At 43.7% G+C, this 16417-nt stretch overlaps 1 protein-coding gene across 1 annotated transcript; it reads left to right on the top strand.

Annotated features, from left to right (window-relative positions):
• The first annotated feature begins 11433 nt into the window (after positions 1-11433).
• LOC137292003 (uncharacterized) lies at positions 11434-13161 on the top strand. The gene has a single exon (XM_067823557.1). The coding sequence runs from the start codon at positions 11446-11448 to the stop codon at positions 13159-13161; it is 1716 nt and encodes a 571-aa protein (XP_067679658.1). The 5' UTR covers positions 11434-11445.
• The last annotated feature ends 3256 nt before the right edge of the window (positions 13162-16417 follow it).

Here is a 16417-nt window from a genome sequence, read left to right as displayed (position 1 = left end):
ACCAAACGTCCAAAAGTTGCCCCCTCCTTGACACAACTACGTCGACGTCCACGAGTGAGATTGTGTCACACGGTGCTGACATGGAACCTGGCAAACTGGAGGAGCATATGGTTTAGCGATGAATCCTGTTATCTCCTTAGCCAAGGTGGTGTCTACAGACGACGTCATGAACGTTTTGCTCCTAACTGCATCAGCCAGGTGGACAGATTTGGTAGGAGTGTTATGGTGTGGGAAGAGATCTCATACACCCGCAGATCGGAACTTGTGCTTGTTCAAGGCAATCTGACGGCCAATCGATACATCGACCAGATTCTCCGTCCGCACGTCTTCACCTGGTTGACCGTCAACGTCAGCTGTCCCAAAAGGACAACGCCAGGCCCCACACAGCAAATGCCACCGTGGACTACCTGGCCAGTAACAACACCAATATCCTCCCCTGGATCTCCGTTGAATCTCCAGATTCTCTAAACCCAATCGAACACCTTTCGGATCAGATCGATAGACGGGTACGTTGACGTTGTAATCCACCACAGAATCTGCAACAGTTGTTCCGCATGATGCAGGACGAATGGAGAAGGATTCCACAACAAAACATTGGACGACTGATTCGAATTGTACTCAGGTGTCGGGCAGCGGTAGCAGCTGGAGATGGTCATACGAGATTCTGACTTCAACACCACCTGGTGGACAGCAGTAATGACTGTGATAACTGTTATTCTCATGAAATATGCACTTCTCCACAAAATTCCATTCCTGTATCTTTGTTTTCCGCTGATTTACACGTCATTGAATAACACCAACGTTTTTGATATTTGGGTTTTGCGTTTCTTTTTTTGAAGAGTGTATTTCTGGGTAGCATATCTCTTTCACTCTTATTTGGGATGAAAATACTTTCCCTGTCCGTGAGCTGCATTAATATTGATATCCACACAAGCTGTGTTGGATACATTCGATGAAAGATCATCGAGAACACCTTTCACGTGAAACTACAAACGTTTATCCTTTATTGGGTTTACATTCTACTACCACAAACCCTGGCGTATTGATATGATGTGTGAATACATTCAGCTGATCGAAATTGCCATTGATATATGACGAATCTCCATCTATGATGCGGAAGTGTGTGAATAATAACGTCTGGACCTGACAGTGTAGTCATCAACATCATGAGTATCGATCGATACGAATGGGATACAATGGCGTGCGTCAACCAAGGAGAATATTTACAAAAATAACAAAATTGTTCACAGAAACGAGATTGGTAAGATTCAGGAAATGCAAATTTAATATGCGCACCTAGCCTTTACAATGTCTCGCTTGTATCCCAAATGTCAGACTCACCATTGTTCTCGGAACCCTTCCTGATCTCTTGGCGCAGATGAGGAGAGTGTCCAGATACTCTACTGGGAGCACAACTCTTCTGACAGTGATTAATGCAGTAGGCTGCGGAGTTGGGGAATCTATATATTCATCTGAAATTTCTTGGTGGGTACGACAAGGCAGCACTTCCTGGAAGACGCTCTATTCGCTGTCTGGGCTGCGTCTAGAGGGAGCAAGAGCCCTGAGCTGATGATGAGGCTTACCGACCTGACTATGCCAGGGTCACCGAACCCTCTATACTTTTTATTATCTTAATCTGTAAAATGACTATTTTATCGGAGTAACGAAGACGGTTCGAAAAGCCATTATGTACAGGAAAAAATCACACAACAATTTGACACAAACAGTCCACGTGGTATATTTATGAGCGAGTTTACATTTCCACAGCCTTTAGTACTACTCTGTCAATGTCACGACCAGGAAAACCAGAAATGGGCTTTGTACAAATCAGGGGAATGGAACCTGAGTGTGCGGCGTGACGAGCGAGCACTTGTACCACTAGACCACCCCACCGTCTCGGCTTTGTTTATGAAGTGATTATTGATCTAAAAGTGTTATATGTGTCCGTTTCTACCGGTTAGACCATCCGTACATATGCTTGTTCTGTAAGGGCATGTAATATACATTCGCAAACAGAACAACAAATGTAGCGACCTAAGAATACCAAATAGCAATCATCGTTTGATGGTTTCTTTCATTGCTGGTCAGTAGTTAATATCAACAACTTTGAAAACACATGGTACACGGTACACAAATACTCACAGAGTTTCTGTGCTCGATGTTGCACTAAGTGTTTTCTATGACCAACATGCACTGCACGTAAACGTTCTTCTTAACCTATTCAGTTCTCGTCGGAACCTAGGATCGAAAAATCCATATAGGAAACAGTTGGATATGTTCGTGATGTAAGGAAAGTTATATAGCACAATCACAATCTCGTAAGACAATAGCTTAAGGCCGTAATCCTCTCTGACACGGAAAATAACAAACAAAACGAGGAACGGAAGGCATGCAATTATATACACCGCGGTAATCAAGAAAAAAATATACGTCATCCTCTTCCAAGGAAGATTTTGCCCCGATGAGGTGGAGATATGGCTACCGTCTGCAGAGGGCTCACCTCCATGTACCTCAGCTGAAACACGTAGATCCTTTGTACCTGTGTCGCCATGGAGTGTTGCTCTTTTGAAACAGTGAACACGCTCACTCTCGCTCGAGATGTCTGCTGTTGGGTTTAGGGTTGGTGGTGACCGATCACTGGTTTTGCGCAATGATGTTGATGTCTCTTTTCTGTCGAAGTCATCGCCAATAGATGTAATACCAGATGCTTCGGTTAAAAGACTGGGACAAGAAGGTGCACTATTCAGTATCTCTACCTTGTGAGAGTTGTCTTTCAATGAAAAGGTTCGTTTTGGCCAGACAGTAATTTCTTCTCCGGGGGTATCTTTCCCTCTTGCAGACATCTCAACACAGCTCAAGTCAGAAGCAGGATACCCGGTTTCTTGGACATTTTGCTTTAGTTTTGAACTTGTAGATTTCCAGCGTCTTGCTGAACCCCCCAGCCTTTCTTTACTGACATATCTACGTACGTAGGATGATTGTTCGACTTTAGTTGCAGAAAGGCTTGTTTGGAGTCTCCCAGAAACATCTTTTCCTGGACCGTCTGCTTCCGCGACGACGTGATCGTGACCCTTTTCTGGTGTTATGACGTCATCTCTGTCTGACGTCACCTGCTGTGAAGTACTTTGGCTGCAGTAATCCACAGATGGTCCCGGCTGGCCGTGTATTGTCTCTTTCGCTGTATTGTTTGAAGAGTTATCCCCTGAAATCTGTCGTCTCACCAACTTCATCCTTCTACTTATTTTTCGTATCTTTAAGCCAATCAGTGTATACATTATTGCCATAACTGGAAGAGGAACGAAAAATGGCAAACCTATGTAGACAAAATACACATAGCTCCACAGAGTCATTTGGAAATTTTGGTTTAAATATTTGGTTGAAATGAATGCCTCTGCTCGATATTTGCTATTCGAGCCACTGGAAACTATCATCCGAAATGATGTCATAGTGGCCATTAGGATAGATAAAGCAGCAACTAGAATTTTGGCCAAACAAGGAGAAATCTGTTTCTTCTGCCGTTGACATATTCTCCTATATCTGTCTATAGACACCAAAGGTAGGATCATCACTGACACCTGTAGGAAGTATACCCTTACCATTTCAAGTCTGGCAAGGTGAATATCGTTGAACAGTTCCCCGAAGCGTAAAAGCAGAACTTTATAGGGTAAACAGACGCACGAGATCAAGTCAAAAACAGCCAGGGTTAGAATAAACACCCTTGTTGTAGACACATTGAATCGTTTCCCGTATACGTACAATATAAGAACATTTCCAACGATCCCAACTGGCACAAAAGCTGACAACATAATCATGACGGGTATGTTCTTTTCATTGGTCCCGAAAGTACTGTTTGAAGCCATTTGGGACACTGCTAGGAATTCCAGAATCACATAGAGGCAATGGCATCCGTCATAGTACAACAGAAGTGGCGTTCAGGGAAACAAATCGAGGACCTTGTATTGCGAGCGTCTCTTCTCTGTTGGAAAGCTTTAAATACCGTTCCCATTAAATCTCATCATTTACATGCATCCGCTTGACTGAGCGAAACTGATACAGCGATAAGTGACAGGCCTCTCGTGTGCGAGGGTGTGCTAGTGTTCGCACTTGCAATGAGTTTGACAGACATGCGGAAACTCATTCCCGGTAGGAATTGTTTGTTTTTGATTCGACGCAAGAACAGGATGAATACATTTATTCCCTGTTGTAGCAGAAGGTTGCAATTTAGGAGCAATACTCTTGCTGGAATGTCCATTCATGGTCCAGTCAAAACCGTATCGGTTTGATTTCCAACACTGCTACCATATGGGTATGTTGGTTTAAGAATTTATGCGGGAAACATTGATGTTATGGGTAGAAATACATATGATCATACGCTTTGAAGCTCTGGATGAACAGAGGCAAAATTACTCAGGTCAACCAGGCGGGGAGGCGAGCACGCACGCACTCATCTAAACAGGCAGGCAAGCAAGCACGTAATCACGTAATCACGTATGCGCGCATGCAGAAAGGTACGCAAGCATTCACGTATGCAGCCAGGCACGCATACATGCACCTATGCACGCATTCAACCAGGCACACACGCACTCACGTACGCAAGTGGGCAGAGAGGCACGCACGCAATCACGTATGCACGCAGGCGAACAGGCACGCACGAACTCACGTACGTAAGTAAGCAGAGAGGCATGAACTCACCAACACAGTCACGCTCAGACGCATGCACTCACTACGCAGGTAGGCAGACACGCACACATACATGTACTATCTTTCCTTCTTTAGTGTGGTACATTGTGAATCTAGAGGTCCTGGATCATTATCTTTTCCGCCTATCCCTCAGATGAAGGCACACACTAAACCAGTTTACTCGAGCCTATGATAAGGACAGATTCACAGGGGTTTAAAAATTTATGAGTACAACATGAACATGTTTTGATTCATACACACTATGAATGCATGACAGTTGGAAGTGTACGTTATGTCTATATTAATCACAATATGCTTCGAGAGAAGCATCACGGGGCGCTGTAATTGTATTTGGGACTGAAAGTAGGACAGTTTGACAAGTACATTACAAGACATTGATTACACAACAGACGCGATTCCTGTTGTCGGGCTTCTGCCCTATTGTGCAACGCAGTGCGATAACCAGTCACGATTTTTTAGCCTAATTCATCCTTCGTAACTACTCGCATCTTTCAGTGACCTACAAGACGCCATCGGGCTTGCCGGACTAGTTAATCCGAGTAGTTACGAATGCTAATTCATTTAACTCGATACATAAATTATATTAATCACTATGATCTGATACACCTAAGCACTTTTACACAGGGGCTTGTTTTGCTGAAAATAGGTTTGCACCAGCGATGAGCTGCTCTGTGATTGGTCAAAAATAAAACACCAGTATTATTTTTATTTCGTGGCGCGATATATAGTGTTGGTGCGAGCCTGTTGAGGGTGAAGGACAAACATGGTGGACTCGATCACTCGATGCCGTTAATTTCCCAATAAAGTCGTGTATTGCAGGTAAAAGAATAACCTATTTCATTTGAGGGGTTGTAGAACGAAGGTGGCATATCTAGCGATTACGTTAAGGCTATGTTTTTCGCCGATAGGGTGTTTTAAAGTGAAATACATCGTATTTCTTCCCCGAGAGGCGATGATTTTCGTAGGCAGGTTATTGGCGTACAAATGAAAAAGTCGTCTTTTCCCGAGTTCCAAGCAAAGTTACTCGGTACAAAGTGCGCCGATTTTGATAATTTTGGATTTATTCGAAAGGGAATTTATCTGGCTTTATTTCAGTAGGAATTGCGGTTGTATGTTCCACAATTTCCCTCCCAGAATTCGCCCACAATCGAGAGTGGTGTGTTCGACAACTTTGTGCGCTACATCGGTTTCCTTCTTTATATGTATATGGATATCAGTGTAGGCTTGTTGGACCCAGGACGTATTATTTTCAGCAATACAAGCCCCTGTGCACTTTTATATTGCAACACTACGCTCCTTCGAATACTTGCAAACAGCGTGCTCTGTCTTACAGCGAGCTCTGACAAATGGTAACCTGGGAATCTGAAAACGAGGTTCTGAAGGTAGAAAGGTTTGGCGGTCTGGTACGGATTTTATATTGTATCAGTCCCATCTGCCTTACAAAACTACACTGAATAAGCGGAAAAACCACAAAACAGATGTAACCAGTGAGCCAGATGCATTGTGAATTTTACGACCTCATCAAACAGGGACAGTCTGTGACGTCTAAGTTAAAGTCATGCTGCCTACACCTACAAAACGGTGCTATTAAAGTTTAAAAATTAAAATTTTCTTGTAAATACCATTTTCTTATGAAACAAGAGATTGAAATTCAGTGTAATCAGGGTTCTTTGTGATGTCTCTTTTGACATTCACATTTGGATCGGGTGAAAAGTAGGTCGTTGTCGGTTAATGAGATTCTTGTTTCGGTATGGGCAGTTAAAGTGTGTGACCGGGCTCTTAGCAATACTGCAGCAATATCACGGCGGTGAACACCAGAATAAGCAGGGAACAGTGTGGATCAGGTGAATTAAGGTGCAGCAGGATAGGTAAAATAGGGAACAGTGTGGATCAGGTGAATCAGGGGACAGTGCGAGACAGGTAAAGTAGGGAACAGTGTGGTTCAGGTGAATTAAGGGACAACGTGAGACAGGTAAAGTAGGGAATAGTGTGGATCAGATGAATTAAAGTGCAGCGTTAGATAGGTAGGAACAGTGTGGATCAGGTGAATTAAGGGACAGCGTTAGATAGGTAAAGTAAGGAACAGCGTGAGATAGGTAAAGTAGAGATCAGTGTGGATAAGGCGAATTAAGGTACAGCGTGGGACAGGTAAAGTAGGGATCAGTGTGGATCAGTTGAATTAAGGGACAACGTGAGATAGGTAAAGTAGGGATCAGTGTGGATCAGGTGAATTAAGGAACAGCGTGAGACAGGTAAAGTAGGGATCAGTGTGGATCAGGTGAATTAAGGGACAGCGTGAGACAGGTAAAGTAGGGATCAGTGTGGATCAGGTGAATTAAGGGACAGCGTGAGACAGGTAAAGTAGGGGTCAGTGTGGATCAGGTGAATTAAGGGACAGCTTGGGACAGGTAAAGTAGGGATCAGTGTGGATCAGGTGAATTAAGGAACAGCGTGAGACAGGTAAAGTAGGGATCAGTGTGGATCAGGTGAATTAAGGGACAGCGTGAGACAGGTAAAGTAGGGATCAGTGTGGATCAGGTGAAATAAGGGACAGCGTGAGACAGGTAAAGTAGGGATCAGTGTGGATCAGGTGAATTAAGGGACAGTGTGGGACAGGTAAAGTAGGGATCAGTGTGGATCAGGTGAATTAAGGGACAGCGTGAGATAGGTAAAGTAGGGATCAGTGTGGATCAGTTGAATTAAGGAACAGCGTGAGACAGGTAAAGTAGGGATCAGTGTGGATAAGGCGAATTAAGGGACAGCGTGAGACAGGTAAAGTAGGGATCAGTGTGGATCAGGTGAATTAAGGGACAGCGTGAGATAGGTAAAGTAGGGATCAGTGTGGATCAGGTGAATTAAGGGACAGCGTGAGACAGGTAAAGTAGGGATCAGTGTGGATCAGGTGAGTTAAGGGACAACGTGAGACAGGTACAGTAGGGATCAGTGTGGATCAGGTGAGTTAAGGGACAACGTGAGATAGGTAAAGTAGGGATCAGTGTGGATCAGGTGAGTTAAGGGACAACGTGAGACAGGTAAAGTAGGGATCAGTGTGGATAAGGCGAATTAAGGGACAGCGTGAGACAGGTATAGTAGGGATCAGTGTGGATCAGGTGAATTAAGGAACAGCGTGAGACAGGTAAAGTAGGGATCAGTGTGGATCAGGTGAGTTAAGGGACAACGTGAGACAGGTAAAGTAGGGATCAGTGTGGATCAGGTGAATTAAGGGACAGCGTGAGACAGGTAAAGTAGGGATCAGTGTGGATCAGTTGAATTAAGGGACAACGTGAGATAGGTAAAGTAGGGATCAGTGTGGATCAGGTGAATTAAGGGACAGCGTGAGACAGGTAAAGTAGGGATCAGTGTGGATCAGGTGAATTAAGGGACAGCGTGAGACAGGTAAAGTAGGGATCAGTGTGGATCAGGTGAATTAAGGGACAGCGTGAGACAGGTAAAGTAGGGATCAGTGTGGATCAGGTGAATTAAGGGACAGCGTGAGACAGGTAAAGTAGGGATCAGTGTGGATCAGGTGAATTAAGGGACAGCGTGAGACAGGTAAAGTAGGGATCAGTGTGGATCAGGTGAGTTAAGGGACGGTGCAAGACAGGTAAAGTAGGGATCAGTGTGGATCAGGTGAAATAAGGGACAGCGTGGGACAGGTGAAGTATTGAGCAGTGTGGATCGGGTGAATTAAGGTGCAGCGTGAGACACGTAGGAACAGTGTGGATCAGGTGAATTAAGGGACAACGTGAGACACGTAAAGTAGGGAACAGTGTGGATCAGGTGAGTAAGTCGACTGTGCGAGGCAGGTAAAGCAGGATACAGTGTGGACCAGAAGATTAGGGCACAGTGCGAAACAGGTAAATTAGTGTACAGTGTGCGTTAGGCGAATTAGGGGACCGTGCGAAACTTCTAAATTAGAGAACATTGTGTGTCAGATAAAGTAGGTAAAATAAGGTACAGGGTATTGATGATAAAGTGTGTGACAATGTGGCACGTACACTCGGGAACAATGTGAAGAAGTTAAAGTGGTAATCTTGTTTTTAAGTTTTAGTGAAAAAATGACTGTGATCAAGGATAAACCTCTCTTGGTTAGATAAGTGGGTTGAGGTCAAGGATATCCGGGTCATGATGCTACATGACACCCAGATATCTCCTCTCATGTGTATTCTGGGCGTGGGGGATACCGGGTTGGTATCGGTCCCCAGCAGCCAGGTGTTAAGCTTCAGTGTCATGTTACTCATGAAGATCCGGGTTACAGTCAATCGGATGACCATGCTGTATGACGTGGGTGAGACATGTCATAGTATCCCAGTTACACAGCTCGATGCTCATTACGTCCCTCACTGGAGTATCTGGATCAGAGTCAATGATTAATATCCGTCACTGAACATTTGCATATTTGCTCATACTATCAATCATTAGATTAACGATAAATTCCCGACAGCCGTCATATAGCTGTGATATAGCTGATGTGATGTGTCTTGTATCTGATATTTTATATAACCTTTTGTCGATTCCCCAAGTTGAATTAAAAATGTCTGAAACAAACAATGATAATGAATGAATGAGTCTGTGGATGAGTGTAGTTTTACTCCGCTTCTAGAAATATGCCAGCAGTATCACGGCGCTGGACAACAGATATGGGCTTCACACATTGTACCCATGTGGGGAATCGAACTCGGGTCTTCAGCCTGAGGAGCGAACGCTTTAACCACTAGGCTTCTTGACACTTCTGGATCAGTAAACAAATACTGGTGAGAATTAGATCCATGACCAGCATGTTCATACAGCTTCATTTTATTAAACGGGCTGTCGTGTCTACTAGAGGACATACGTACTTAAACCGACTTTACTGAAATAGTGACTCATGAGAAAGTGATAGTAGTTTGCGGAGATCGCTTGTCACATTGTCTACTTGTATATTTCGGGATTTCTGCAGGTTTGGCTTGGTTGTTTTACGCCGCACTAAGCAATATTTCAGGTATACATCGGCAGTAAATAGTCGGGTATGGACCAGACAATTCAGGTATGAACATCCTAAGTATGGATGGCCATTTGTGATTTGATGTCATGCGTCAACCAAGCCAGCGAACCTGCTCATCCGATCTCGTTAGTCGCCTTTTACAACAAGCATGGGTTACTGAAGACCAATTCTACAATTTGAACCCGGTTAGGTTCGCTGACTCGGTTGACACTTGTTATATCGTATCCAATTTACGTAGATTGATGTTCATGCTGTTGATCACTGGAGTGTCTAGCCCAGACTCGATTATATACACCATATAGCTGGACTACTGATGCGTGTGATTTAAACTAAACTCACTCACACACGGACATGCATGCTGATTACGCATAAGGATTAGCCATAGAATATTCTAATGGTACAGATAATTCGCAAACGTATTATTTTCATGTCAAACTATAACGAATGATTGGTTTATTTTGACATTCGAAACAGGTTCTTTGCGCACGGCATTAATGTTTACTGAAATACCCTTTTTTAGTTGGTAGGACCCAAAGAGAAGTGGAATAGGTCTTCAGCAACCCATGCTTTCCAGAAAAGGCGACTATGCTTGTCGTAAGAGGCGACGAAATGGATCGTGTGGTCAGGCTCGCTGACTTGGTTGACACCTCTCATCGGTTCCCAACTGCGCAGATCGATGATCATGCTATTGATCAGTGTACTGTCCTTGTACAATTGACCAGCTGACTTCAGAGACTCATGTCATTGTGTCCCATGCTATTGATCACTGAATCAATGTACCGTCTGGTCCAGACTTGATTGTTTACAGATCGCCTCCATTTAGCTGGAAAATGGCTGAATGCGGCGTAAAACTAGACTCACTCACTTTTTAGCTGGTGGAAAAGAGCGTATGTTTAAACAATACGTGTGGTAAGTGAGATGATAGAACCATCGTTGATCACTGTCATCCTGTGGGAATCATGTTAGAATTGATATCAACAGGCAAAATATACCTAAACAATTATGTACAACACGTCATTTTCTCGAAATTTGCGTTATTTGTAAAATCAGGCATCTACTTTAACACACAGGGAGCCGTTATGAGTGTTTGGTTACTTTTGGTGTGACTGAAAGTAAAAGAGCTCATTTCAAAAGACATGTACACACAAACCGACAACACAAACAGTGCGTGAGTGCGGTTTTGTGCCGCTTGTAACAATATTTAAGCAAAATCACGGCTGGCAACACCAGAAGTTCGGCATCACACATTTTACCTATGTGGGGAATGGAACCCGGGTCTTCTGCGAGACGAGTGAACGCTTTAACCACTAGGCTACCCCAACGCCCCGGCAACATAACAATGTAAAGAGTATTTGCCAACGTGTACATCAAACACCAAGTTGAAACTTATCAACACCCTGTCTTGCGTACGGATGAAGCAAGATTACAGTTGTGATAATGTTTCAACTGTTAGTTGAGGTAAACACCACTGGTCAGTATTTACTGAAACAGGAAATTTTGTCATGTGCGAGTCTGCTTATCAGCTGCACTTAAAAGCATCTTGGCATTTAATAGATTTCATTTCATCACATAGCATTAACTCAGATCCTTCAGGTCTCTTTACTGATTGGTTGTCTTCTATATGATTGATAGTCGAGCGTACTGAGAGTGAAGCCTCGGCGTTCGCGTTAAACGGCTGGAATTTCTCATGCAGTGACGAGTGCGTGCGAAACAATGAGAAATACGTCACAACACGGGAAGATTTAAATCCGACCAAAAGCATGACATCAGATTGTTTACAGAACCAAAATGGTACATGTACTGACGAAGAGGAGGCGTTTGTCAAGAATATTCCAGTTGTGATAATGTTAGCACTGATTTCTACTGTGGGTGTTGTCGGAAATGCAGTGATCCTGTGCATTTATGGACTAAAATTCAAGGAGTCTACGACAAGGGTGTTCATTCTGTCATTGGCTGTTTTCGATCTGCTCTCATGTGTGACACTGCCCTACAAAATCACACTTCTACGATATGGCAGCCTCTTTGGAAATCCAAATCTAGCCAGGTTGGAGATCGTTCGGATATACTTCGTGCAACTGTCGTTGGCTATTCTGCCTTTGATGTCTTTTGACAGATACAGACGGATATGTCAGCCACTCAAGGTGCAGATGAAACCGAAATTAGCCAAGATACTGGTATTTGGTATCTGTATACTAATGGGCGGGCTTGCAGTTGTTCGGATTGTTGTTACAAGTTATAGGGATACACACTGCTACAGGGCTGAAGCTTTCATATCTGCTGAATTTGTGGACAAATCTACACAAGGTTGGCTGAGGGAGCTATATTTCGCCTGTGCCATTCTGCCTTTTATAATACCACTTCCAATTTTAACAGTTGTCTACAGTCTTATAGGCATAAGGGTGAGGCAGCTTACCAGAAAAGCAGTGGAACGTCCTAAGGACACTAATATCGATATGTTTCACCCAAGTCGTCCATCCATTCCAAGAACAAATGATGACGTTTATGCCCAAACTAACAATGCGGACTGTGAAGCGATGGACAGAAAGATGTCATCGCTGATACGGCCAAATCTGTTCGCTCTAACGGAAAGGAGAACAGAGGGTATTAGCTGTAGCATAGAGGACTTGAGGACAGAAAGCCTTGGTGGCGGCCTACATGCCCCAGCCGGTATGCACTCTGAGCAACACTGTATTTCAATACCATCCAAACATGGAACTAATGAGAGTGGAGCTGAATTGGACAAAGAGTCAGAATGCGCGGACAATACTTGGGCAATGTGTGAGCCGCTTCAAATGGACGTGGAAAGAAGTGGTGAAGTACGAAGGGATGAACACTCGTTAACAGTACATTGCTCGTATCTACGGCGGATGAAAACAAACTCTTTTAGCCTTACGCGAAAGACACGACTGGATAACGGACAAAGATCTTCCTTCACTGAAAGACAACCATCAGGTGGGTCTACAGGTGATTGTGCACAGAATGGAAACGCGGAGGTTCGAGTCCGAGCTGTAAGATCCATGCCCTTTGATCTTTCTGAAAACATCGTGATCAACGGGGACCCAATATTTGATGACTGCTGTGAAGGAACTCTCGAACCTGGACCTAGTTCGGTTGCTCAAAACCCGCCTGAAGGGGACCCTAAGGCCTTCAATTTTCGTAAGAAGGACAACGAAAATAGATTGTCGTGGAAAAGAATAACTCTGATATTTTTCCTAATCACTGTTGTCTACATTTTATCATTCCTGCCTTTCTTTTCCATCTACATAATATTCCGAGTGGCGCCATGTGATGGTTATAAACTTTTGTCCCAGGCTGTGTATATCGTGCTGTACAACTGTGTCTACATCAACAGTTTCTCCAACTGTTTCCTGTATGGTTTCTTTGACCCAAGATTCCAAAGAGAACTGAGGTGTGTAATATCTAGAATAATCGACAAGCTGTGTAGAAAATGTAGATTTGTAGAGGCGAATGTGTAAGCAATTTGTGTTCTTTACGATATACTTGTTTTTGCAACCTGTAATCTGACTCCGTCAATCAGTGAGGCATTCACTTGAAAAGTGTATGTCATAAACAGAGCTTATCGCACTAGCAAAAGTTTACACTCCTTTCGTATATGTCATACAACACACATGCATACGTGTGTGTGTGTGTGTGTGTGTGTGTGTGTTTGTGTGTGTGTGTGTGTGTGTGAGAGAGAGAGAGATAGTACGCGCTCTTGGCTGGCTTTTTATCCCACCAGGTGTCTAAGCTGGGAGGTTGAGCGAACCAATCACAACTCACTTTCTCTTTTTACATTATCTAACCTATTAAACCTGCCAACCATGCCGAAGTTCTCTGAAAGGTAGAAGGAGTTCTTGCAATGTTGCTTTAATGTTGCACAATCACCTGTCAATTTGTTTGTATGATTTCCCCCAAATCTGAGTCGCACGGCGAGCAAACCTTCGCAGTTGCAACTGCTACCTTTGATGACACTGGCAAGTTCGGTTATAACGGCGGCCTAGCTGATTGGCTACTGTGAGAATGCGGAGGGAGGTAATGAAATTATCGGGCCGACCCGTAGATGCGTCCAGGGTATAGTGGAGATATATATCCTGGAGATATCGAGGATGTGTATGAGTAAGCGGAACTGAACAACCTTCTATTTAAGAGATAGAGAGAAGGACACAGAGAGAGAGACACAGAGAGGGGTTCCCTCTCCAAATAGGGCATAGCCAACATATTAATGAATTGCCTCTGTGCCGTGTTTCAACCACTTGAAAGATGTATTTGTTTTTCGCTGTTATAGATACAAGGGCAACTGATAATTCCTTAAACATTGTGAGATGGAAGGTTTGTTTTGAGGAGTCCAGTGGTTTAAGCGTTTACCCAGGCTGGGCATGGTGTTCCAATCGTGCATGGGAATGCTGCACTCTATAATGTTTATTCGTAAATATCATTGCTATATTTAACAGATGTTTTGGAAACTGTTCTAATTTTTCTCTTGAAAGTAATCTTTGAATTTTCATTTAATTATATATGGATATTTATAGTAACATATTTTTTTGTTTAAAAGAACTTAAATGACACTTAAAACAATGTAAAAAGACCACGTTAAATAAACACTCAATCACACGTTATTGATTTGTCCTTGGATAGTATCTAAAGTGTATTTCAGTTATATATCCACAGATAACAGTCTAGTATGAGGGGCAGATACCAATGTCAGGGGATGAGATCAAGATAAAGCAGTGACGCTGACACATGGCCGATACAAGTGGTACAAAGGCTGGAGCTAAAACATGCCATTGTATCATTCAGTACAAGTGCTTGGGGCATCGGGCACCTGTTGTCTCCTTGGTGAGGTGTGCTAAACAGACTTGTGTAGTCTCTGTGGTGAGATAAACAGACACCATGGGTTGTCTCTGTGGTGGAGTGGGTTAAACAGACACCTTGTGTTGTCTCCGGGGTGGGGTGGAATAAAGAGACACCTTGAATTGTCTATGTGGTGGGGTAAACAGACACCTTGGGTTATCTCTGTGGGTTGGTGTGGTAAACAGACACCCTGTGTTGTGTTTGTGGTGGAGTTGGGGTAAACAGACATATGTGTTGCTCCGTGGTGGATTGTCCTAGTGCTGACCTTTGTGGTGTGATGAAGTAAGCAGACGCCTAGAGTTGTGTGTGTGGCGGAGTTGGGGTAAGCAGACACTTTGTGTTGTGAGTGTGTGTGTGGTGGAGTTGGGGTAAACAGACATATGTGTTGCTCCGTGGTGGATTGTCCTAAACAGACACCTTGTGTTGTCTCTGTGGTGAGGCAAACAGACACCTTGTGTTGACCTCTGTGGTGAGGCACACAGACACCATGTGTTGACCTCTTTGGTGAGGCAAACAAACACCTTGTGTTTTCTTCTTGGTGTGGTATAGTAAACAGCTCCCTGGAGCTGTCTCTGTGGTGAGGTAAACAGACACCTTGGGTTGTCTCTGTGGTGGAGTGGGGTAAACAGACACTTTGTGTTGTCTCCGGGATCGGGTGTACTAAACAGACACACAGACACATTGTTGTCTCTGTGGTAGTGCGAGGTAAACAGACACCTTTGTGCTGTTTCCCTGATGGGGTGTGGTAAATAGACACACAAACACATTGTTGTCTCTGTGGTAGTGCGGGGTAAAGAGACACCCTGTGTTATGTCTTTTCAGTAGGTGGTGCTGGGCTCTAAGATTGACATGAACGGACACGTTATGTTGAATACTTGGCGAGTGTTATGTTCACTGCGAACAAGAACCCTTCCCTTTTCAGGAAAGTCGCCGAGTCTGATCAGTCCACCCAATTCATCACCTACTACCACAAGCACAAGAGTCTTTGGATATCTTATTCCCACCCAGTTAAACACTACTGTACGAGTTGATTTAAGCAAACGTATACAGAGAGTTCACTGGTAAAAGAACAGAGGATTATGGGGACAATATACACAGAAAGTGGTTCATCTCAGAGACCTCAAACCGCATCGTAGCCATCAGTTGCGTCTCGTTGACATGAGCTCCACCATCACCACCGTCAGAGTGGGAGTGAACCTATGCTACACGGACAGAGGTAACTTTTGTCAGTGAGAAATGATGATTTTCCAGCAAAGACATTTGCTGTATTATCAATTTAGGCTTTGGTTGGTTGAGAAGTTACGACGGTGTGACTCAAGCAATCGCTTTACTACGAACATTGCCCAAGTTCATATGTACATACTGACAGACACAGAATATATTCTTCAATCAGTGGTTTACTAAATGATTCACTGTTGATATAACAACAGTTACAAATAACACTTACTGTATTTATATTCACTGTATATTCTTACAAACAATCAACCAATCAACAAACAATCATCGCTTGTCCGTCCAACCTTACTGACCACAACAACTTTGACACTGGATTTGGGATCAATACATATAGTTCTTGCTCAATATGTTCACATGGGTCCTGATGCCCATCCTTGCTCATGCATTAATATGTATGTAAACGTTGGCTTCAATGTATGTACCTGTTGGCGGGTGAGGATGAGTCAGTGTTTGTAGGGAGAAAGCACGGCTGTGTTAGTCGTGGGATGCGACTAACGGGATCGGGTGGTCAGGTTCGCTGACGTGGTTGGCACATGTCATCGGTTCTGAGTTGCTCAGATCGATGCTTCTGTTGTTGATTACTGGCTTGTTTTGTCCACACTCGATTATTTACAGACCGCCCTCTCCCTCCATGGCGGAAATATG

This window comes from Haliotis asinina, chromosome 7 (genome assembly GCF_037392515.1).
Source record: "Haliotis asinina isolate JCU_RB_2024 chromosome 7, JCU_Hal_asi_v2, whole genome shotgun sequence".
NCBI lineage: Eukaryota > Metazoa > Mollusca > Gastropoda > Lepetellida > Haliotidae > Haliotis > Haliotis asinina.
Note: the sequence above shows the minus strand (reverse complement) of the source record. Positions and strands in the feature narration are given on the sequence as shown.

Coding starts and splice junctions, on each gene's coding strand:
- LOC137292003 (XM_067823557.1), top strand. CDS start 11,446: ATGACATCAGATTGTTTACAGAACCAAAATGGTACATGTACTGACGAA.